Genomic DNA, 26008 nt, shown 5'->3' with positions numbered 1-26008 from the left:
TCAATAATTTCTCCTTTGGCTCCTCCCACTTCCTCCAAACCAAGGGTGTAGCCATGGGCACCCGTATGGGTCCCAGTTATGCCTGCCTTTTTGTTGGCTTTGTGGAACAGTCCATGTTCCAAGTCTATATGGGTATCCATCCCCCTCTTTTCCTTCGCTACATCGACGACTGCATTGGCGCTGCCTCCTGCACGCATGCTGAGCTCGTCGACTTCATTAACTTTGCCTCCAACTTTCACCCTGCCCTCAAATTTACCTGGTCCATTTCCGACACCTCCCTCCCCTTTCTTGATCTTTCTGTCTCCATCTCTGGAGACGGCCTATCTACTGATAGCTACTATAAACCTACAGACTCTCACAGCTACCTGGACTATTCCTCTTCCCACCCTGTCTCTTGCAAAAAATGCTATCCCCTTCTCACAACTCCTCCGTCTCCGCCACATCTGCTCTCAGGATGAGGCTTTTCATTCCAGGACGAAGGAGATGTCTTCCTTTTTTAAACAAAGGGTCTTCCCTTCGTCCACCATCAACTCTGCTCTCAAACGCAGCTCTCCCATTTCCCGCACATCTGCCCTCACCCCATCCACCTGCCACCCCACTCGGGATAGGGTTCCCCTTGCCCTCACCTACCACCCCACCAGCCTCCAGGTCCAACGTATAATTCTCCATAACTTATGCCACCTCCAACGGGATCCCACTACCAAGCATATCTTTCCCTCCCCCCACTTTCCCTACACGACTCCCTTGTCCACTCGTCCCCCCCATCCCTTCCCACCGATCTCCCTCCTGGCACTTACCCTTGTAAACGGAACAAGTGCTACACCTGCCCTTATACTTCCTCAGCCATCAGTGGCAATGAATTCCACAGGTTCACCACCCTCTGGCAAAAAATATTCCTCCTCATCTTGTTTCTAAATGGATACCTGTCCATTTTGAGGCTACGCCCTCTGGTGCTAGACTCACACACTATGGAAAACATACTCTACACATCCACTATATCTGGGCCTTTCAATATTTCAATATCCCTTCCCATGATCCTTTCCTTTCTCCAGCTCTGTATCACTTTTGCCAATCACCTTTCCAGCTCTTAGCTTCATCCCACCCCCTCCAGTCTTCTCCTATCATTTCGCATTTCCCCCTCCCCCCACTACTTTCAAATCTCTTACTATCTTTCCTTTCGGTTAGTCCTGACGAAGGGTCTCGGCCTGAAACGTCAACAGCGCTTCTTCCTATAGATGCTGCCTGGCCTGCTGTGTTCCACCAGCATTTTGTGTGTGTTGTTGTTTGAATTTCCAGCATCTGCAGATTTCCTCGTGTTTGCTATCAAAACTAATGTCCTCTTCTAAATTTGCCAGCTCCATTTTATGCTTCTTCTTCTTCATCTTACCAAAATTTAATATTTTTCTTCATTAAGTTCCATCTGCCTTGTGTGCCCACCCTCCCTCAAGGCCTTAGTGTCCATTAGCATCCTCCCCACAGTTCACTCCAAAATCAAGGTTTGTGTCATCTGCAATGTAGGAGAATGTATTCTATGCACCCAAGTCTGTCATTAGTATATTTTATAAAGGAAACATCGTACAGTTCCTTCTTATTTGAAAAACAACTGTTTTTCTGCATTCTGTTTCATGTCAGGTAAGTCATTCTATTTGTGTATCTGCTGCCCTTTTAGGAAGCCTTAATGATAATCTGATTATGTGATATCTTATCAAGCACAAATTGGAATTCTATATATATGTCACATTAACTGTTTTTCCCTCACAGGTCTTTAAAAGGCATCAGGAAGCATCTCTACCACATTGCTAAGCACAATTTTTTTTTCTCTTTAACAGATCTATGCAAGCTTTCTGTGCTCAATCCATAGTTGTCAAAGTGACTGGATAATTCTCACAATCATTCACACCGTTCTAATTGTTTTTGTTTATTTAATTGTTTTAGATGATTCAATGCTTTGATTGTTTTTAGGGTACTTAAGTGGTTTGTTTGATAACTGTTTAAGCATTTTAACAGCTTGTTTTTAATAGTTTTGGAATAGTTGATGATCAGGATGCCGTTCTTTTTGTGCGGGGGTGAAGGTTGGGTTTCACGTTTCTCTCTGAACTACTTGCATCTTCTTTGTTTCATGGCTCACTGAAGAAGACACATTTCAGAGTTATGTACTGATACGTACTTTGATAATAAATGAACATTTGAATAGTTTAGATGTTTCTGAATGTTAAAAATTTGCAAACTTTCTATTTGCTTTGGTGCCTAAGCTAGCATAGTTTTGCTGGCTTTCACAGTTCATGCTTGAATTTCCAGAGTGGCAAAACAAACACTAGTGCAAAAATAAATGAAGTTGTTTTTACATTTCCTTTGACCCATATATTATTTTATAAGTTGATTAGCAGTGTGACTTTTAAATTCCTTTCAATTGTTTAAACTTTCCAGCATCACTGAATTGGCAGAGCATATTGTTCATTATTTCTCCTTATCAAATTTCAGGTTTTGGCCTCAATGATGGACAATGGCACATGGTCCGTTTTCTAGCCAAAGAAAACTTTGCTGTTCTCACCATTGACGGTGATGATGCCTCTGCTGTACGAACAAACAGTCCAATGCAAGTCAAGACCGGAGATCAATATTTTTTTGGAGGTACTAAAAATTCATGAGTGTTCCACACACTTTATTGAATTTAATGATTATTTGGAGTTAAAAATAGGAAATGAGACAATATTCAGCACTTAACACTCATCAGTGACCTTTCATCAATTTAAAGGGAGTAATAGAGTTAATCAGCATGATAGAATATGTTAAACAAAAGTCATTTAAAACTATTAGCAAGCTGTTTAAATTCTCATTTGGTTGCATGGCTTATTTAGATGCCAGACTATGTTGGGAAATGCTAAACTGCATATGTGTGCAATGCTATTCCTGCTTTCAGTTTTCCATAACTTGAATGGCTAGTCACAGCCAATAGTATATTTAGGGGTCTGATGTTTCTTTCTCCACCCCCACCAAATACAATGGTAGTTCACCAGATATTACATGGTGAGAATAAAATTAATTTCATTGGAAGTTTTGGAACAGGTTGTATTCCATTCATGTGCATTGTGCACATTCCTGGGACCCCTAACATTGATGAAATAAGAACAGTAAAGTTTAGTTGATTCCTATGTATGGAATACCATAGAGGTTGTGTATCAGTTGCCGTCTTTCAGAGCAAACTTGCTGACTTTGGCCATATTCATTAGTCATTCTTAACCAATTTTTAACAGCATGTTATACTCATCCTGTCTCTACTGATAGGAAAACACCTCTTCTTTGATAATCTTATGGGGTCATTGCAAAACAATATAGCACAGAAGGGTGTTTGTTGGGGTGGGTATGATTCAGCAATGATGCACTTCTGATGCTGTTACACTGTGCTCCCATTAGATCATTGCCATTCTGAATTCTCCATTTTGCGTGATTTCCACGAATTAGTAAAGATGATTTACTTTTTTTAAGGGGGCTTTGAGCACACCCTTGAATCAAGTCCTCTCTCAGCTTAGTAATCTCTCACCAAATGTCCTTTGGGAGTCTGGTATCACTGCATGCACCCATCAGGATCTGTTCTGTGTATTAGAACCTCAAAACCGGGCATGTTGGCTTGGTGGAGGACCTTGACATTAGATCTCTTCCCTGCCAGTGGATTTGAAGGATTTTGCACAGGCATTGTTGGCAGCACTTCTCCAGTGCTTTCAAGTTGTCCTCATTTCAAAAGCAGATAGAGGGCTGGAGAACACTGCTGCCCAGAGGAAGTGCTGGAATTGAGATCTTTATTTTCAAACACTCTTCACCAAGTGCCAAAAACTCTGCTGGCACACTGAAGATCCGTATATCTGACTTCATTGATCTGTGGCTCTTCAAGGATGGAAACTGGTCCAAATTTTACAGGGTCATGTTGACAGGGGATATATTGTCCAACAGGAGTAAGTTGACAATTTTCAGATGTTAAGTGTAAAGCCCATTCTTCTGTGCATTTTGGATGAATGGGTCAACATGGAGCTTGGACTAAAACTATTCACCATGAAACAGTTTTATGCACATTGCATCACTGTGGCTGGGTGTGGTGAACTACATATACCTGTCTGGACACGCCCCCTGCTGATTGCTCCTGTGGCTCCTCCCACATACCCCTGTATAAAGGTGATTGAGGTCTGAGCCTGGCCTCTCTGTCTCCAGGATGTAGTATGGTGGTCAATCACTGCTTGTTCCTTCTTCCAGTCAATAAAAGCCGATACCTTGCCTTTACGTCTCAGAGTGAGTTATTGATGGTGTATCACTGGGACAGTTTCCCATGACAGGGTTATCTAAAACAAGAGGGCAGAGGCTGAAGATAATGGAAAGAGGTTAGACGTGATTAGGTGGGTAAGTTTTTTTTCACAAAAGGAGTAGTTAACATCTAGAATGAGCTGCCAGGACAGGGACAATAACAGAAGTTAACAACAGTTAAGTCTGAATAAGTCCTTGAATGAGCATGGCATTGCAAGATATGGAACAGGCCATGGGACCACAGTCTGGTTGGTGTTACGTCAGTATTGGGAAAGTTACTGAAGTTAATTCTGAGCTTTTGGAGGGACAGAGTCTGACTAGGAGGAATCAGCACAGTTTTGCGCTTGGAAAGACTATCTTGACAAATCATTTAGAGGTTTTTGAAGAGGTAACAAAAATGGTAGATGAGGATAGAGCTGTGGATGTTGTTTATTTGCACTTCAGTAAGCCTTGGACAAGATCCCACATTTTAGGCTGGTTTGTAAAATTGGGTCCCATGGAATCCGGGAAGAGACAGTAATTATGTTCAAAATTGGCTCGGAGGTAGGAAACTGGCAGAAGTGGTTGAAGGTTGTTTCACAGAATGAAGGTCAGTGACTAGTTGTGTGCTGCCGCAAGGGTTGGTGTTGGAACCCTTGTTATTTATTATTTATGTAAATAATTTGAATATGAATGAACCAGGCTTGATCAGTGGGTCTGTGAATAACACAAAATTAGGAGGTGTTGTTGACATTGAAGGAGGTTATTGTGGATTAGAGGATATAAAGATCAGTCAGGAAAATGGGCCAAGAAGTGGTAAATGGATTTCAATAAAAATAATTCTGAAGTAATACAGTTTGGAAAGTCAAATCTACATAGGACTTGTAATATGAATGGTAGGGCACTAGGGAGTGTAATAGAACAGAGGGATTGTACAAAGGTATGGTTCATTGACAGTGGTGTCCCAGGTACTAAATGCCTTTGTCACAGGGTGCTGACAAAAGCATTTAGCATGCTGGCTTTCAACAGTCATGGCACTGAGTATAGGAGTTGTGAAATTGAACTACAGTTTTATAAAATTGCTAGTGAAGCCACACCTGTATTGCTGTGTGTATTTTTAGACCATACGACTGTAATACCAGAATTAGGCCATTCCGCCCATTGAGTCTGCTCTGCCATTCCATAATGGCTGATTTACAGTGCCTATAACTTCCTTTGGAAATATTCATGTTTTATTGTTTTATTGACCAATGCTGTATTGTTTTGTTGTTTATTCATGTATTACAACATTGAATCACAGTGGATTTAAATTGGCTTTTTTGACACTGATCAACAGAAAAAGATTCTTTTGTGTCAAAGTGAAAACAGATCTCTACAAAGGGATGTAAATGAATTATAAATATAAAACCCAAAATAATTGATTGCATGAATATTCATCTCCTTTTATATAACTCAACAAATCATTGGTGGTGCAGCCAATTGGTTTTAGAAGTTGCAAAATTAGTAAGATGGAGATCACCTGCGTGCAATCAAAGTGTTTCAATTGATTGTAGTAAAAATACACCCTGTATCTGAAGGGTGTAACTACTGGTGAATCAGTATCCTGGCAAAAACTACACCAGAAGACAAAAGAACACTTCAAGCAGCTCTGTGAAAAGGTTATCGAAAAGCACAAGTCAGGAGATGGATACAAGAAAATTTCCAAGTCACTGAATATCCCTTAGAGTACAGTTCAGTCAATCATCAAGAAATAGAAAGAATGTGTCACAGCTGTGAACCTGCCTGGAGCAGGCTGTCCTCAAGATCTGAGTAACTGTTGAAGAAGGGGACTAGTGAGGGAGGCCAACAAGAGCTCCATGACATCTCTGGAGGAGTTACAAGCTTCAGTGGCTGAGATGGGAGAGACTCCATATACAACAGCTGTTGCCTGAGTACTGCACCTTTTGGAGCTTTATGGGTGAATGACAAAGAGAAAGCCATTGTTGGGAAAAAAACTCACATGAAATCTTGGCTAGAGTTTGCTAGAGGGCCTGTGGGAGACCCTGAAGTCAGCTGGAAGATGGTTCTATGTTCTGATGAAACCAAAATTGAGCTTTTTGGCTATCAGACCAAATGCTATGTTTGGTGTAGTCAAACATCACATATCAAAAACACACCATCCCTACCATGAAGTATGGTGGTGACTGCAACATGCTGTGGGAATGCTCACTACAGCAGGCCATGGAAGGCTTATGAAGGTAGAGGATAAAATAAATGCAGTAAAATACAGAGAAATCCTGGAGGCAAATCTGATGCATTCTACTAGAAAAATGTCACTTTGGGAGATTTGTCCAACAAGACAATGACTCCAAGCATAAAGCTAAAGTTACACAGAAATGGCTTAAAAACAACAAAGTTAATGTTGTAGAGTAGCCAAGACCTCAATCCAATTGAGAATTTTTCTGGATTTGATCCCCATGCAATCTGACAGCTTGAGCATTTTTGTAAAGAATGAGGAAAAATTGTAGTGTCCAGATGTGCAAAGCTGATAGAGACCTATCCACACAGACTCAAGGCTGTAATTGCTGCCAAAGGTGCATCTACTAAATACTGACTTGAAGGGAGTGAGTAATTATGCAATCTTTTGGAAGAGGACAGCGAGGCTTTGAGAAGAAGTGCAGCGGCGGCCATTTTCAAATTGCTTCTCAGATCGGAGTTCTGAGAGGCGGGACTGCGCGGGCGCGTGAAGGAGGCCTGGGAAGGAGGGAAGATATAAAAAGGAGAGAAAGAGTGAGGTAGTTCTCTTTTGGAAGAGGACAGCGAGGCTTTGAGAAGAAGTGCGGTGGTGGCCATTTTCAAATTGCTTCTCAGATCGGAGTTCTGAGAGGCAGGACTGCGCAGGCGCATGAAGGAGGCCTGGGAAGGAGGGAAAATATAAAAAGAACGCAGCCTTAAGCAGTGGGCAGCTTCGTTTGTGGGCAGCGGAGTGAGCCGGGAGCAGAGTGTAGGGCTTGGGCTCAGAGGGCTTAGGCGGAAGAGGGTACAGTAGGCTTATCTTTTAGTTCTTGTTATTTTCAGTTATTCGGGAAGTATGAGTGTGAGGGCAGCTTGTTGTTCTCGGTGTCAGATGTGGGAGGTCCTGTAGTCTCCGAGCCTCCCGGACGTCCACATCTGCGCCAGGTGTGTCGAACTGCAGCTCCTGAGGGACCAAGTTAGGGAACTGGAGCTGCAGCTCAATGACCTTCGCCTAGTCAGGGAGAGTGAGGAGGTGATAGAGAGGAGTTACAGGCAGGTGGTCACTCCGGGGCCACGGGAGGCAGATAGGTGGGTCACGGTCAGGAAGGGGAAGGGGCAGGTACTAGAGAGTACCCCAGTGGCTGTACCCCTTGACAATAAGTACTCATGTTTGAGTACTGTTGGGGGGGACAGCCTACCTGGAGAAAGTGACAGTGGCCGGGCCTCCGGCACAGAGGACGGCCCTGTAGCTCAGAAGGGTAGGGATAGAAGAAAGAGGACCATAGTAATAGGGGACTCGATAGTCAGGGGTTCAGACAGGCGGTTCTGTGGAGGTGATCGGGAGTCCCGGATGGTAGTTTGCCTCCCTGGTGCCAGGGTCCGGGATGTTTCTGATCGCGTCCAAGATATCCTGAAGTGGGAGGGTGAGGAGCCAGAGGTCGTGGTACATGTAGGTACCAATGACATAGGTAGGAAGGGGGGAAGAGGTCCTGAAACGAGAGTATAGGGAGTTAGGAAGGCAGTTAAGAAGAAGGACCGCAAAGGTAGTAATCTCGGGATTACTGCCTGTGCCACGCGACAGTGAGAGTAGGAATGGAATTAGGTGGAGGATGAATGCATGGTTGAGGGATTGGAGCAGGGGGCAGGGATTCAAGTTTCTGGATCATTGGGACCTCTTCTGGGGCAGGCGTGACCTGTTCAAGAAGGACGGGTTACACTTGAATCCTGGGGGGACCAATATCCTAGCAGGGAGGTTTGCTAGGGCTACAGGGCAGACTTTAAACTAGTAAGATGGGGGGGGGGGGGGCAGAAATCAATTTGAGGAAACTATGGGAGAGGAGGTTAGTTCACCAGTAGAGCAAGTAAGTAGACAGTGTGTGAGGGAGGAAAGGCAGGTGATGGAGAAGGGATGCGCTCAGCCCGAAGATGTAGGGGAGAAGAAAGAAAAGGATAATAAATTTGAATGCATTGCTAGGGATGAAAAGAGGAGGAGGTGGAGAGTATCTTAAATGCATCTATTTTAATGCTAGGAGCATTGTAAGAAAGGTGGATGAGCTTAAAGCGTGAATTGATACCTGGAATTATGATGTTGTAGCTATCAGTGAAACATGGTTGCAGGAAGGGTGTGATTGGCAACTAAATATTCCTGGATTTAGTTGCTTCAGGTGTGATAGAGTAGGTGGGGCCAGAGGAGGAGGTGTTGCATTGCTTGTCCGAGAAAATCTTATGGCGGTGCTTTGGAAGGATAGATTAGAGAGCTCCTCTAGGGAGGCTATTTGGGTGGAATTGAGGAATGGGAAAGGTGTAGTAACACTGATAGGAGTGTATTATAGGCCACCTAATGGGGAGTGCAAGTTGGAAGAGCAAATGTGTAAGGAGATAGCAGATATTTGTAGTAAATACAAGGTGGTGATTGTGGGAGATTTTAATTTTCCACACATAGGTTGGGAAACTCATTCTGTAAAAGGGCTGGATGGTTTAGAGTTTGTGAAATGTGTGCAGGATTGTTTTTTGCAACAATACATAGAAGTACCGACTAGAGATGGGGCAGTGTTGGATCTCCTGTTAGGGAATGCGATAGGTCAGCTGACAGATGTATGTGTTGGGGAGCACTTCGGGTCCAGTGATCACAATAGCATTAGCTTCAATATAATTATGGAGAAGGCCAGGACTGGACCTAGAGTTGAGATTTTTGATTGGAGAAAGGCTAACTTTGAGGAGATGCGCAGGGATTTAGAGAGAGTGGATTGGGTCAAGTTGTTTTATGGGAAGGATGTAATAGAGAAATGGAGGTCATTTAAGGGTGAAATTATGAGGGTACAGAATCTTTATGTTCCTGTTCGGTTGAAAGGAAAGGTTAAAGGTTTGAAAGCACCATGGTTTTCAAGGGATATTAGAAACTTGGTTCGAAAAAAGAGGGATGTCTACAATAGATATAGGCAGCATGGAGTAAAGGAATTGCTTGAGGAATATAAAGAATGTAAAAGGAAACTTAAGAAAGAGATTAGAAAAGCTAAAAGAAGTTACGAGTTTGGTTTGGCAAATAAGGTGGAAGTAAATCCGAAAGGCTTCTACAGTTATATTAAAAGCAAGAGGATAGTGATGGATAAAATTGGTCCCTTAGAGAATCAGGGTGGTCAGCTATGTGTGGAGCCGAGGGAGATGGGAGAGATTTTGAATGATTTCTTCTCTTCGGTATTCACTAAGGAGAAGGATTTTGAATGGTGTAAGGTGTGGGAAACAAGTAAGGAAGTTATGGAACCTATGATAATTAAAGAGGTGGAAGTACTGGCGCTTTTAAGAAATTTAAAAGTGGATAAATCTCTGGGTCCTGACCGGATATTCCCCAGGACCTTGAGGGAAGTATGTGTAGAGATAGCAGGAGCTCTGACGGAGATCTTTCAGATGTCATTAGAAACGGGGATTGTGCTGGAGGATTGGCGTATTGCTCATGTGGTTCCATTGTTTAAAAAGGGTTCTAGAAGTAAGCCTGGCAATTATAGACCTGTCAGTTTGACATCAGTGGTGGGTAAATTAATGGAAAGTATTCTTAGAGATAGTATTTATAATTATCTGGATAGACAGGATCTGATTAGGAGTAGCCAGCATGGATTTGTGAGTGGAAGGTCATGTTTGACAAACCTTATTGAATTTTTTGAAGTAGTTACGAGGAATGTTGACGAGGGTAAGGCAGTGGATGTAGTCTATATGGACTTCAGCAAGGCCTTTGACAAAGTTCCACATGGAAGGTTAGTTAAGAAGGTTCAGTCGTTAGGTATTAATGCTGGAGTAATAAAGTGGATTCAACAGTGGCTAGATGGGAGATGCCAGAGAGTAGTGGTGGATAATTGTTTATTGGGATGGAGGCTGGTGACTAGCGGGGTGCCTCAGGGATCTGTTTTGGGCCCAATGTTGTTTATAATATACATAAATGATCTGGATGATGGGGTGGTAAATTGGATTAGTAAGTATGCTGATGATACTAAGGTAGGAGGTGTTGTGGATAATGAGGTGGGTTTTCAAAGCTGGCAGGGAGATTTATGCTGGTTAGAAGAATGGGCTGAATGTTGGCAGATGGAGTTTAATGCTGAGAAGTGTGAGGTTCTACATTTTGGCAGGAATAATCCAAATAGAACATACAGGGTAAATGGTAGGGCATTGAGGAATGCAGTGGAACAGAGAGATCTAGGAATAACAGTGCATAGTTCCCTGAAGGTGGAGTCTCATGTAGATAGGGTGGTGAAGAAGGCTTTTGGAACGCTGGCCTTTATAAATCAGAGCATTGAGTACAGAAGTTGGGATGTAATGTTAAAATTGTACAAGGCATTGGTAAGGCCAAATTTGGAATATTGTGTACAGTTCTGGTCACCGAATTATAGGAAAGATATCAATAAATTAGAGAGAGTGCAGAGACGATTTACTAGGATGTTACCTGGGTTTCAGCACTTAAGTTACAGAGAAAGGTTGAACAAGTTAGGTCTCTATTCATTGGAGCGTAGAAGGTTGAGGGGGGATTTGATCGAGGTATTTAAAATGTTGAGAGGGATAGATAGAGTTGACGTGAATAGGCTGTTTCCATTGAGAGTAGGGGAGATTCAAACGAGAGGACATGATTTGAGAGTTAGGGGGCAAAAGTTTAAGGGAAACACGAGGGGGTATTTCTTTACTCAGAGAGTGATAGCTGTGTGGAATGAGCTTCCTGTAGAAGTAGTAGAGGCCAGTTCAGTTGTGTCATTTAAGGTAAAATTGGATAGGTATATGGACAGGAAAGGAGTGGAGGGTTATGGGCTGAGTGCGGGTAGGTGGGACTAGGTGAGATTAAGAGTTCGGCATGGACTAGGAGGGCCGGAATGGCCTGTTTCCATGCTGTGATTGTTATATGGTTATATGGTTATATTATTCTGTTTAATAATTGACTAATTTGTAGAAATTTGTTTTCACTTTGATATGGAAATAGTCTTCTGTTGATCAGTGTCAAAGAAGCCAAATTAAATCCACTTATTCAATGCAGTAAAATAACAAATCATGAAAACCTCCAGGGGGGGGTGAATACTTTTTATAGACACTGTATTATCCCCCTAAACCCCATTCTCCTGCCTTCTTCCTGTAATCTTTGATCCCCTTACTGGTCAAGTACCAACCAACCACTGGTTTAAATATACCCAATGCCTTGGCCTGCATTGCTCTCTGTAGCAATGAATTCTAAAATTCTACACCCTCTGGCTAAAGATATTCCTCCTTAGCTCTATTCTAAATAGATTTCCCTCTATTCTGAGGCTGTGTGCTCTGGTCCTAGACTCCCCCACAAGAGGAAACATCCTCTCCACATCACTTCTATGTAGGCCCTTTGATGTTTGAAAGATTTCAGAGAGATCTTTTTATTCTTTTCTCCACACACACAGTGAGTATAATCCCAGAGTCATCAAATGCTCCTCAAACATTAACCCTTTCATTCCCAGAATCATTCTCATGAACCTTCTCTGGACCTGCTCCAATTCCTGTGCATCCTTTCTTGGATAAGGGCCCCAAAACTGCTCATAATACTCCAAGTGTAGTCTGACCAATGCTGTATAAAGTCTCAGCATTACATCCTTGCTTTTGTATTCTAGTTCTCTCAAAATGAATGCTAACATTGCATTTGCCTTCCTTACCACTGACTCAACTTGCAAGTTAACCTTTAGGGAATTCTGCACAAGGACTCAGTCTCACTCTGACCTACATCTACTTGCATACTAACTGCCCTATCACTCCGGTTCCCACAAGTCTGCTAAATTAGTTTAAACCCCTCCCCAATACCTCCAGCAAACCTGCCAAAAGAATATTGGTCCCTTTCGGGTTTAGGTGTAATTTATCTTTTCTTTTTGTACAGGTCGTAGCTTCCCCAGAAGAGACTCCAATGATACAGAAGTATGAAACTCTGCCCCCTGAACTAATTCCTCAGATACTCAGTCATCTGCAAAATCATCCTTTCTTGTCCTTTACTGGTGTGTGACTTAGGCAGCAATCAAGAGGTTATTACCCTGGAAGTCCTGCTTTTTCAGTTTTATTCTGAATTCCCTACATTCTCTTCAGGACTTCCTCTCTTTCTCTACCAGTGTCATCCATACTAATCGTTACCATGACTACTAGCTGCTCACTCTCCTCCTTTAGAATGCTGCAGATCTGATCCAAGACGTCCCTGACCCTTGTACCTGGGGGACAACACGCCATCTGGGTGTGTCTTTCATGTCCATGGAATCTCTTGTCTGCTCCTCTAACTATAGAATTCCCTATCATACTACACTGTAACAGTATCCGAAGTGGTACAACTGTTGTTGAGGGGAATGGCCACAGGGCTACTCTACACTGGCTACCTATCCCCTTTCCCCCTTCCCGGCAGTCACCCAGTTAGGTACCTGTGTTCTGCACTTTAGGTGTAATTACCTCCCTGTTTGTCCTGCCGACCAACCCCCTCAGCCTCCCAAATGATCCGTAGTTCATCCAGTTTTACCTCAATATGATCTGGAAGAAGCTGGAAGTGGATTGCACTTTTTGCAGGTGTAGTCACCATGGACACGGGAGGTCTCTCTGTCTTACTACATCCTGCAAGAGGAGCATTCCACTGCCTGGCTTCCTCTAACTGTGCAATAAGAAAGAAGGAATATTAAATGGAAGTATCTACCTTCAGCCTTTACCTCTCCTCACTGAAGCCTCTGTGAGCCTAAGTCTGTGCTCCCAGCTCTAGCACAAATGACCACTCTGCTTAAACCCAACTACTTTTTATTGGCCCTTTCCAAGTACTTAATTATGCACAAGCCAACATCTCCTCAGGAACTGTGGTGCACAGAATGTCCTGACTGCCCCACTCACTTCTTTTGAACTCTCTCTCCCACTGTGCAATCCAATGTCTCCTCCCAAACTGTGGCATGCAGACTGTCTTAACACACCCACTCGCTTCTTTTGAATTCTCTCTTCCACTACGCACACCAAGATCTCCTAGGGAACAGTTTTGGTCACTAGAAAAGTTATGTTTAAAATGGAATTGGTGTAGAAAAGATTTATGAGGATGTTGCCAGGACAAGAGGGGCTGATTATAGGGTGAAGTTGGGCAGGCTAGGTTTTTCTTGCAGTGTAGGAGAATAAGTGCTAACCTTAAAGAGGTTATAAAGGGTACAGATAACTAGTAGTCATTTCCCCAGTGTGGGCAAATCCATAATAAGGGGAAAATGATTTAGGGTGAAAGGGGAAAGTTTTAAAAGGAACTTGAGTGGCAACTTTTTCATGGAGAGGGTGATGAGTTTATGGAATAACTTGCAGAGAAGTGGTTAATACGAATACAATGGTATCATTTTAAAAACACTTGCAAAGATGCTTGGATGGATATGGGCACCGTGGTCTGCATAGACAGGTTGAGCCAAAGTGCCTTATCTTGCTGTATTGATCTATGACTCTTGGTGAGATAGTTAGTGAGTTGTGGGTATGCTATGTTGGCTCCAGAAGCCTGGCGACATTTGTGGGCTGCCCAGCACAATCCTCACAGATTCGATTTGCCGCGAACAATGATTTCACTCTTTGCTGTGATGTTTCAATGTACATGTGACAAATAAAGCTAAGCTAATGTAGACGAGCATTCTCATACCACCTTGACTATCTTATCTAACTGTTACCACGCCAAAGTTCCCGGCTCTTCTATATTGCCCAGTGCCCTACTATTTGTACTATGTCCTGCCCTTAAGTAAAATGTATCATTTCGCACTTTTCAGGCTTGAATTCACTTTGTCATGCTCTGCCCAACTTATTAGATAATCAATATCATTCTGTAGCCAGAGATCATCTCCTCATAATAAAAATAATTCCCAATTGTTGTGTGATCTGCAAACTTACTGATCTTATCTCTACATTCATATCCAGAAAGAAATTCATAGCGCACAGAAAGAACAGTAACTGTCCCAGTACCAATCCCTGTGGTACATCACTGGTCATAGACTTGAAATCACAATCCAGCCCTCCGCTATTATCCTCTGTCTCTTATTACCAAGACAAATTAGCATCCAATCTGCCAATTCAATTTCATGAGCTTTAACATTTTAGACCTGCATACCATATGCAACTTCATCAAAGGCCTTATGAAAGTTTGTGTGGGTTTCATCAATACATTTCCCTCATCAATATATTTTGTTACCTTCAAAAAAACAGTCCATTTTATCAGCCAGGATTTCCCATTGGCACAGCAATGCCGACTACCCTTAATCAATCCCTGCTTTAAGCGTGGATTAATCCTGTCCTTCAGGACCTGCAATTTGCTATTTATCTCTTTAATTTTCCCAGTAGCACATGTATCAGTGGTAATTTGGTGCATATAACCATATAACAATTACAGCACGGAAACAGGCCATCTTGGCCCTTCTAGTCCGTGCTGAACATTTACTCTCACCTAGTCCCAACTACCCGCACTCAGCCCATAACCCTCCATTCCTTTCTTGTCCATATACCTATCCAATTTTTTTTAAATGACAAAATCGAACCTGCCTCTGCCACTTCTACTGGAAGCTCATTCCACACAGCTACCACTCTGAGTAAAGAAGTTCCCCCTCGTGTTATACCTAAATTTTTGCCCCTTAACTCTCAACTCATGTCCTCTTGTTTGAATCTCCCCTACTCACAATGGAAAAAGCCTATCCACATCAATTCTATCTATCCCCTTCATAATTTTAGATACCTACATTTAATAGCCTAGAAATTATTAATGTGACTGCTGCTGCCCAGGTTGGGACCCGGCTGGATTTGAACTCGTTGCCATCCACGTCAAAGTCTAGTGCTGATGCCACTACACCACTGGCCAGCCCCACCTAGCAGATACCTGGAAGAAAACAGAGCTACTGTACATTGTGAGAGTACATTTGGGTAAATTTTACACAAGTAAATCTGAGAAAGGATAGTACTGAAATAATCAAGTTCCTGAGAATAATCACTGTGTAAAACTCTGCCACAGTGACTATAACATGCAGTAGCTTGAAATTTTGGGTGAGGCCTGGAATAGATAGATTGTCCAACTATTTCATAGAGAATATATGTTTTAGAATAGCCATCTAATGAAACTGATAGTATCAGAAGTTTTGAGATGCATTTAGCAGGTACTTGGTGCAAACTTTAATGACACAATAAAGATAAACTATGTAATCTCCAGGGCTGCCCAAAGGAAATGACATTATATTTTCTGCACAGTTCAATCAGAATCAGGTTTATTATCACTGACATATATCAGGAAATGTGTTGTTTTGCGGTACAGTGCAATGTATTAAAAACTATAGGTTATAATAAGAAATATAAAAATAAATATAGTGTTAGTGCTTGTGGGTTCCTGAACCATTCCGAAATCTGATACTGCAGAGGAGGAATCCATTGCTAAACAGCTGAATGTGCATCTTCAGGTTCCTGTACTTGCTCTGTGATGGTAGTAATGGGAAGAGAGTATGTCGCTGATAATGTGAGTTCTTAGTGATGGTTATCACCATCTTAAAGCAACATGATTTGATGGTGGGGAGGCTAATGCCTGTAATGGAACTGCCTAAGTCTACAGTGTTCTTAATCAGCTTTTAAAATTCAGAAGGTCAAAGGTCTCTAATGTTCTGCACATATTGTCTGTAATTCCTTGAATTTTTATTACAGAGCCAGTCCTGCTTGCATGCAGAAATAACTCTCCTTTTTTTGGCTCACCACCATTCTATTTAAAACAAATAGACTCTTGGCTTCAGAACCTATAATGTCACTAGCAGTCCATTCTAGTGATTAAATGGTTTTCTGAAATAGCTTCATCTTAGTTATTCCATCATGCCTGCTTCTAAAGCATTTGTTTAATGTCACTTGTGTTTTTGTAAGTGGAGAAAAGAATCTATACAAAGTGGATAAGGCCAAGCAGAAACCTAGTGGCCTCAAACCTTCTGCCAGTAATGAGCCTCCATGTGTGCTGATACTGATCAAGACTTGGAGGATCCAGCTGAGTGACAAGCTCCTGTATCTTTAAATACCAACACTGGAGAAGGGGATGGGCAGCAGATGGTTGGCAGGAATAGTGCAAGAACAAGCTGACAAGCTGCTGATCAAACATGTAAAGGACATGTGTCTGAATTACACTTCCACTTAGAACATTCCAAAAAACATTTTAGGATTAATAAAATTGTAAACTAGTAAAACAAGCACAATTAAAAACAAGCACTTGAAGACAAATAAAGCATGTGTACATCCAGGTCTGAATGTCCAACTCTGCATATACAGGATCTTGCTGATACTTAGTCAGGAATATATACCTGTAGGATTTGGTGTTCAGAATTCTCTGTGCACCTTTGCAAAATTTGGGCCATTTGGAAACTTATAAACAATATATGGCATGAACTGGCTTCCTCCTTTCATTACTTTTCTTCAGTGTAGTTAAAGATAAATGTAGTTCAAAATGTTATGATCTTTGAGATGGGTATTTATGCGAGCAGTAGTTCTTTTTATAAAGGCATGCAATCTGTGCAGAGCTTTCTTTTAGACACTATTGTTTTCTTGCAAAAATTAATTAAATCACAGAGCAGCTACCTGCAATCAATTACAAAAAACATAATGCAATTGTTCCTCTCGTGAATAGGACAGATAGTTATCAATTACTCAGTAAGATTGATCCTCCCATCATTAGTGCCTAATAAACCCACTTGCTCAAAAAATGGGAATCTCAAAGTGATATCAGATGGAGTAGAGTCAAGTATTTAATGATGACATGTCTCAAAATACAAATACAAAAGTTGCTATTGCAGCTTTCTACCTCAGGATCCTTTAGATAATCTGCAGTGCACAGCTATGTTATTTGCTAAAGCAAGTAAGTATACCAGTAATTTGTAATTAACCAACAGCAAAGCAGTGTGCTTTACTGGTAGAAATAATCCTCAAATTATTTAGCATTATTGGGCCATGAGGAGGTTCAAATAGTTGCTTGAATCATTGTAATTCAGAGATATTGCCTTTATGATACTCCTATTAGTCCTCCATAGACCATAATCAGCCACATCATATGACATTGATATTGTACTCATGATATTGTCTCTTAACACGGGTGGAAGAAGTTGTAGCTCATCCCAACCTCCACACCATGGAGGTTCACTAGATTCTCTATGCTCAAGGTTGACTCTTTGTGACATTAACCAACGCTCTGCATCTTGGTAGAGGTAAGGAGGTGCTGGGATATGTCTGCCTTATTTTGAGGTTGACACATCATAGTTGAACACTTGATAAAACACGTCTAGTCTCGGTTTTCAAATTGGCATAATCTTGTATTGTTATTAGCTAATCAGGGCAGTTTGAAAGACAGGCTTAGGTGCAAATGCATGCCATGCCTCTTTGCCATAAGTATTTTAATTGAGCTTCCATAAAAAGAATGGGGCATTTTAGATGTACATTTTACCAATTGTGCATCTTATCCAGTTGTTTGATACAAACTCGTAATGCCAGAAGGTCTGTTCTTAACGTGCATGTCCAATGACCATGTCACAGGAACTGCGAAAAATCACCGTTATTAGCGACACTCAAACTCTAAGGTCAATTTATTTGTATCTTGTGGATAACTTTTGGTATACAGCATGGATAAAATACTTGCACGCAGATCTATGATTGATTTGCACATTCCTGAGCTGTGAAGTGTTTTCCTTAACTAAGGGCTTATTGTGTTGGGGGTTTCAAAAGGCAAAGGCTATCTTCTATAGTCCCAGCTAAGGCAGCAAATAAAACAACCATAATTGGCTACAATTTCTCTGGGTTGAGAAAGAAAAACTGCCAATCAAAATTATCAAATAACTACACCTTAAAATGATTTATGTGTGATCGTCATCTAAGAATAGATTGAAACTCTGTGTTTGAATAGCTTAGCACCAGTGATTGTTTCAATTCAAAGTAGAATAACCACTTGAGACGGATGGCTAGATCATGGTTTAAGCCCAGTGAATTAACCCCTAGAGAAGTATGCACTCTCAGGCTAAGAGTAGAAAGATCTGGAGAAACATTCCTTTGAATGTTCTGATTTTGTTTACTTTTGCTGAAGTTATTATATTTGGCTAGAAATAACAAAATAATAAAATGGCCAATACTAGCCAGCAGCAAGACTTTTAGCCCATAGCTAGAGCCAAGTACCTTGAAACAGACCCTTCAGTCCACTGAATCAGCACTGATTTACTGTACACCAGTTCAGTTTTATTCACCCCTGCATTTCCATCAATGGCTCCTAGATTCTACTGCTTATCTACACACTTGGGACAATTTAGAGTCCAATTATATGCCAACCGACGTGTCTTTGAGATGAAGAGAAAAGGGAGCACCAGGTGAAAACCTATATGATTACATGGAGAATGTGCAGACAGCATTGAAGGTCAAGAACAAACCCAGGCTGTTGGAGCTGTGAGACAGACATTCGACCAGTTCTCTTTTGTGATACAACTCTTTAACCCAAATTTTGGCTACTTGCACTAATATCTTTTGCTGTGTCTCACAGTCAGGTTTTGTTTTAATCCTCATGTGATTTACCTTGAGATATTTTGACACATTGATGTGAAATACAAATGTAGCGTGCACCTGATGTGACAAAATATCTGTTTCAGAAGAGGACAAGAAATTCAGTTGGTACTCTGAGGGCACTGTCAAGCACAATCTTAATTTAGCCATCTGTGATATTCATGGATAGCCTAAAGGAGGAAGCTGACAAGCTGCTTAATTTCTTTTTGTTCCTGCTGGAGACACTGATGTCCAAGAGCTCACAGGGTGGGGGAGAAACCATGGAAGTGAGTCCATAGCATTATTTTTCTCATTAAGTCACTAAACTGGTTAAAAAGTGAATTTTCATAATCTTTTACAGAGTACCTCGAGTATTAGAAATGGCATTTCATTACAGTAACAAACTACTGTATATTAGTTTGGCAATGGCATAGTTCAGAACTAGAATGTATTGTTTTCTGGAAATATCGCAAGCCCACTGTCTCTTATCTTGTCCACACCAATTCCTAACCTGCTTCCTGAAAGATTCCATTTCATTCTTCTGTTTTCTTCCTCCAGATTACCCAAGTTCTTTGATCATTCTGCCTTTTTCCCTCAATCACATTTAGCTATCTAGCAGAGTTAACAAAGTTTTAACAATGTCATGTTTGTTACTGCTCTTGGCCTCCCTCCTTCCATCCAGAGGAAGAAATGGGATTTCCCCTTCCCAGCTCCTTCCACTCTGCTAGCCTTCACATTCAGTGGACTTGCATTTTAATTACCAATATCTGCAAAACAATGTTGCTATGAGGCACATCTTCCCCTCCCTGCCTCTTTCACCATTCTGGAGGGATGTTTGGCTCTGGAAAGCTCTGATTAATTTTTACGTCCCCATCTATTCTCCTTTTCAAAACGTCCTTTCTTTTCTTACTACTCAAATTCAAAACCCAAACACTCTTTTCAAATGTAACAGGATTTTATTTAGATATGTATTATTAAGCTTGGCCTGTTGTATTCACTGCTCGTGGAGTGGTCTCTAATACATGGGAGAGCCTATATTAGGCGACAAATTTGCTGAACACCCATGCTCTGTCCACAATGACCATTGTGAGCTTCCAGTTGTACATCACTTCAATTCCCTTTCCCATTCCCATACATACCGCTCTGTCCTCTGTCTTCTCCGCTGCCACAGAGGGTAAAACGTAAAGTAGAAGAACAGCACCACATATTCCGCTTTGGCAGCCTGCAGCCCAATGGTATAGGCACCGTTTTTTGTTTTTTTTTAATTTCCCTCCTTGTGTTGCTTTTTCACTCTTCCCAGTCCACCTGGGTTATCTCACTTTGTTCACTTTTTCCACTCCTTCCCATCATGCAGACTCTCCACACTTCCCCATCTGGTTCCATTTATCTTTGTCACATACCTATCCAGCTAGGTATATTCTCCCTTGGTGCACCTTTTCTAATATACTCCCCCACCTGGTTCCACCTGCCCATCGTTCTTACCTTATCTGGTTCCACCCATTACCTACCAGCCTCTGTCTCTACCCTTCCCTTCTCAGCTGGTTCCACCTGCCCATCGTTGTCTTTTCTTGCTCCTACCTTTCACCTGCTGTCTCAACACCCTTGCCTTCCCTTCCCCAGCTGGCTCCATCTGCCCATCATTCAACCCCTACTCTATTCCAATTCCAATACCACCCAGCTGCCTCTGTCTCAACAATCCTTCTCACTTTCCCATCTTGACTACCTTCCCCCTACATTTTCAGTCCTGGGGCAGAGTCCAGTCTTGAAACCTTGGCCATCTTTTTGCCTCCATTGATGCTGTCCAACCTGCTGAGCTTTTCCACTGGGTTTTGTCGTCAGATTTCAGTATCTGAAGTTTCTGATGTCCTCAGCTGTAATCATGATGAATGGTAGAAGGTGGTCAAGAAAGGAAAGGCCCCATCCTTCAACTATTTTTTTTATGTTCTTATTCTGAGGCGCAACTATCTTCAGCTGTGTTGTCAATGCCCATTCTTCTATCATGAGTATGGAAACTAGACGGTTGCACAACACTTAATTCTACTCTCCTGCTACTCTGCATTCTGCAACATTTACAAAGCACTCCTTCGTCCCCCATTTGGAAAATCTGGTCACTCCTCCATTTTGCCTCTGCCGAGGTAGAAGCAGAAGATGAAACAAGAGGTGGCCATAGTTACATCCATCCACTGTTGGTCCGAACAATCGGCCTCCATACTACAGGACTGCTTAGTATCACTGAGCTTCCAGCATCACTGCCTCTCTCCCAGATGAGCTAAATCTTTCTTGCGCTCGATACAATGTCACCAATACTGAGCCCCTGAAGAGATCTGCAGATGATGTGACTGGCAGCTTGGTCATATCTGAGGCCGAAGTACACAGGTGTTTCCAATGAGTGAGTGGATAGTCGCAAGGTTGTGGGACTGGACAGCATCCCAGGGTGGGTACTCAGTATGTGTACAGCACAACTAGCGTGTGTGTTTACAGACATTTTTAATCTTTCCCTCTCCCAGTGTAGAATGCCCTCCTGCTTCAAAACATCCACCATTGTCCCTGTACCTAAAAAGACCAAGATAACATGCCTGAATGATTGGCGTCCTATCACACACACCTCAATAGTAAGCAAATGCTTTGAAAGGCTGGCCAAAGACTACATCTGCAGCATGCTACCATCCACACTGGATCCCCTACAATTCACCTACCAATCAAGAGATGACACAGTTGCCACAGCTCTACACAGCGTCTTTGCACATCTGGAGAAGAAGGATGCTTATGTGAAAATGCTGTTCTTGGACTACAGTTCAGCATTCAACATCATTATTCCCTCCAGGCTCGACAAGAAGCTCAGAGACCTCAACCTTCACCCTGCCTTGTGTAGCTGAATCCTAGACTTCCTGTCAGATCACCAGCAGGTGGTAAGACTGAGCTCCGTCACCTCTGTCCCTCTGACCCTCAACATAGGTGCCCCTCAAGGCTGTGTTCAAAGCTCCCTCCTTTACTTTCTGTACACCCATGACTGTGTTGCCACCCACAGCTCCAATCTGCTAACTAAATTTGCTGATGACTCTACACTGATTGGCCTAATCTCAAATAATAATGAGGCAGCCTACAGAGAAGGAGTCACCATTCTGACACAGTGGTGTCAAGAAAACAACACTCCCTCAACATCGCAAAAACAAAGGAGCTGGTTGTGAACTATAGGAGGAATGGAGATAGGCTTGCCTCTATTGACTTCAATGGATCTGGGGTTGAGAGGGTGAACAGCTTTAAGTTCCTCAGCATAAACATCACTGAGGATCTCACGCTGTGTGTACATACCAGCTGTGTGGTGAAAAAGTCACAACAGTGCTTCTTTCACCTCAGACAGTTGAAGTTTGGTATGGGCCCCCAAATCCTAAGAACTTTCTACAGGGGCACAATTGAGAGCATCATGAATAGCTGCATCACTGCCTGGTATGGGAACTGTACTTCCCTCAACTGTAGGACTCTGCAGAGGGGTGTGGACAGCCCACCGCATCTGTAGATATGAACATCCCACTATTCAGGACATTTACAAAGACAGGTGTGTTTATATATAAAAAAAGGTCTGAAGGATCTTTGGGGACCCGAGTCAACCCAGCCACAAGCTGCTCCAGCTGCTACCGTCCGGGAAACAGTACCGCAGCATAAAAGCCAGGACCAACAGGCTCAAAGACAGCTTCTTCCACCAGGCCGTCAGACTGCTTAACTCATGCTAACAAAACTGTACTTCTATGTTTATTGACTATCCTGCTGTACATACTATTTATTATAAATTTGCACATTTAGACAGACATAATGTTAAGATTTTTACTCCTCATGTATATGAAGGATGTGAGTAATAATGTCCATTCCATTCATTCACGGCTTCTTTTCAATGCAACTGTCTATGTACGGAGAAGGAAGAGCTGACAGAACAGACAGAAATAGAGTGACATATCACAAGTAAGATTCACAGCATATAAAAAAGATGGTACAGACAATATCCAGGATTAATCACCTCCTCACTCTCACCCTAACTTCCCTTGATGACCTTTCCAAATATCAGCTATTATAAGGTACCTGTATTTGTATCGACCAAAAGTGAGAAATCCCATGACCTTGTACTGTACATTTGAGAGATGCAGGAATTTGGTGGGCATTGAATAAGACGAGTAACTTCTTTCAGCTTTTTCATCAACTTGATCCCTATCAAGAATCTGTGAAACAAATTTACATTTGACAATGTTAGGTGTTTTTTGGTGGGGGGTGGGGGAAGAAAGGAAAACACATTCCTTTTTCTCTGACCAATAAAAGTCCATGTTACAGCGCTCCAGTAGAAGCACATCAAAGCAGCAGTTCAAACTTGCAAATAAAAGATGAAGGTAATCCTGATTAAGTAGGACATCACTTCTCCCAAAAAGACTGGCATGTTTAGGATAGTGTGACCAGACTACTTTTGATTGTCTAATAGCATTGGAGGGGAAACATTCCAGTTTCTCCTTCCACCTATCATCATCCTCAATTTGCCCTGAAGTTCTTAAATGTTTTGTCTCTTCCTATACTCTATGATCCAAATCAGATCACTTACCTGTAAGGGACAGGCTGGATGGTATGGTGGATAGTACAGCAGATCACTTTTTTTTTAAATGAATTTCCAACTTAGACCCTTTCTCTATACAAGGAACTAACTGAAGAATATATGTAGTAATCAGTCTTCAAAGTATTGTGTATAGCAACCAGTAACTGCCAGCCATGTTGCCCACCCAACTGGTCCCATTTTCCTCTGTCTGGCCCATATTTCCTTCAGGGTTCTCTGGTTCTATTTAAAGTGGGCACGTTGCAAATACAAACACTGTTGTACTGAACTGTAAGACTTTAGCACCAAGCCTAAACAGTGCAGCAAACACTTTTTTTTCAAACAAAAACTCAGCTTTTTCTAATATTCAATAAAAACTTAACAACAGTTTCAGTTCCTATTTCAGGGTCAGTTCCAAACCATCTTTCTAAAGCCTACTCATTTTGAGTTGACTCAAATAGAAATTGCCAAATAACATTAGGGAGCCTACACCACTACTAGTTGAGGTGGAATTTAGTATCATCTAGGAGAATTGTCCTTCTGAACATATTTAAATAAAGTTAAAGCCAGCTAAACTTTGCCACATCTTTTTCAGAAGCGGGACAGGAGCCTTGTTAAGGTAGCAGTTCTAAGGAAATTATCAACTCTTGTTCTTGGTATTTGCTCAGTATAAATTGTTCATAAAAAGCAAGAACTCAAATAAATTCTTCAGGTTTTCATTGTATCCTGTTATAATATTTTGAAATAATAGTTTTTTCCCTTTTTCTCTTCAGTTTTAAAATGACAAAGTTAAATTTGGTATTTTTGCATTGAAGACTTAGAGCAATATAGGACTCAGAGCAATATTTATCTCCAAGAAGATGTCTGTACATGGATCTAACTTTATTCTGAAGCACAAGCCCTTCAATTCAACCACTCACTGTCGCCCACCCAGCTGGTCCCATTTTCCTGTGTTTGGTCCATATTCCCTCCAGGTACATATCTAAGTGTTTCTTAAATGTCAACCACTTCCACTGGTAGCTCATTCCTTATACATACCACCCTCATTGCTCCTCTTGTCTCTCTAAGCCCCGCCCCAACGTGTACCATGCAAGAGCTCAATCCAATTTAATGGCATTTTTCTGAATTTTAGAAAATCAAAATGAGTTCATCCGCTATTTCACAGTCCACTTTATTTAAGGCCCTCGGATGAAGTCCATGAAGTGCAGGGGACTTGTCAACTCTCATTTTCAACATTCATTCAGCACAAAGTCATTGCTGATTGTAATGTTCCTAAGCTCTGTCTCTTCCAGTTTCCAATTTAGAACCATGTGAATGCAAAGTATCTGTTTATTTCATCTCTCAGGTGCTTGTTTTCCATCATTAATTCCCAGCTTCTCTTCCTATAAAATCAATGCTCATTATTTTAACTCTTATTTTGTTTTTCTTTACAAATAGAAACATTTGCTCTCTTTTTAATATATTTCTGGTAGCCTTAACACCTACCGTATTTTTTCTTTCCTTATTAAACTTGTAGTTTTCTTGCACAATTAAATTTTTTTTTTAAGTTTAACTCGTTCTTAAATTTTGTTAGTTGGCCTCAGTTAAGAGGTCATCCTTTTGCAAGAAGTACAAATATTGTTTGAAATACCTTGCATATGTTCAGAAAAATCATATTAGCTGCCTTCCATTGCATAACTGCTGATTCACTTCAGCTAGCTCTGCTTTCATGCCCTCAACTGCCCTTCCTTCAGTTTGAAATACTCATCTGCTCCTGCTCGGACTGAATGTAAATGTAACTGTATGGTAATTTGACCACTGTCTGCTTGTGGTGCCTTCACCATGAAATAATTAATAAACTCATCTCATTGGACAGTACCAGGTCTAGGTTAGCTGATCCCACTTCCCCCGGAGCATGCAGTTCCATAAAACTTGCCTAGTAAACATTCGAAGAGATTCTCATTTAGGTTACTTTAGACCATCTGTTTTTTTCCATTCTATATTAAATCCCTCATCCTTCTTGGGTGTCCCCAGTCTTTGTCACATTCTTTGAAATATTCTCAGTGCTATGATAAGAACATAAGACACAAGAGCAGAATTAGGCCACTCAACGCATTGAATCTGCTCTGCTATTCCATCATGGCTGATTCATTATCCCTCAGCCTCATTCTCTTGCCCTGTGAAGTCATATACCCAATGACTTACACTCCACAGCGGTCTGTGGTGATGAATTCCACAAATTTTCCACTCTGGCTAAAGAAATGTCTCCTTATTGCTGTTCTAAATGGACATTCCTCTATTTTGAGGCTGTGCCCTTTGCTCTTTGATTGCATTTGATTGGAAACATCCTCTCCACATCCGTTCTATCCAGGTATTTCACTATTCAATAGATTTGAATGAGATTCCCATCACCCTCACCCACATTCTTCAAAACTCCAGCAAGTACAGGCCCAGAGCCATCTAAAACTCATCGTA

The 26008-nt window shown here is 41.7% G+C and overlaps 1 protein-coding gene across 2 annotated transcripts in view; it reads left to right on the top strand.

Moving 5' to 3' along the window:
- The window catches only part of LOC140732153 (contactin-associated protein-like 2), a 1811541-nt gene that overhangs the window by 895093 nt on the left and 890440 nt on the right, over positions 1 to 26008 (top strand). For both annotated transcript variants that reach the window (XM_073054373.1, XM_073054374.1), the window contains exon 9: positions 2482 to 2631. In XM_073054373.1, the coding sequence (XP_072910474.1) occupies positions 2482 to 2631 (150 nt within the window). The remainder of the gene's footprint in view (positions 1 to 2481; positions 2632 to 26008) is intronic.

This window comes from Hemitrygon akajei, chromosome 8, assembly GCF_048418815.1.
Source record: "Hemitrygon akajei chromosome 8, sHemAka1.3, whole genome shotgun sequence".
NCBI classification, from domain to species: domain Eukaryota; kingdom Metazoa; phylum Chordata; class Chondrichthyes; order Myliobatiformes; family Dasyatidae; genus Hemitrygon; species Hemitrygon akajei.
This window is presented reverse-complemented; position numbering and strand designations above follow the sequence as displayed.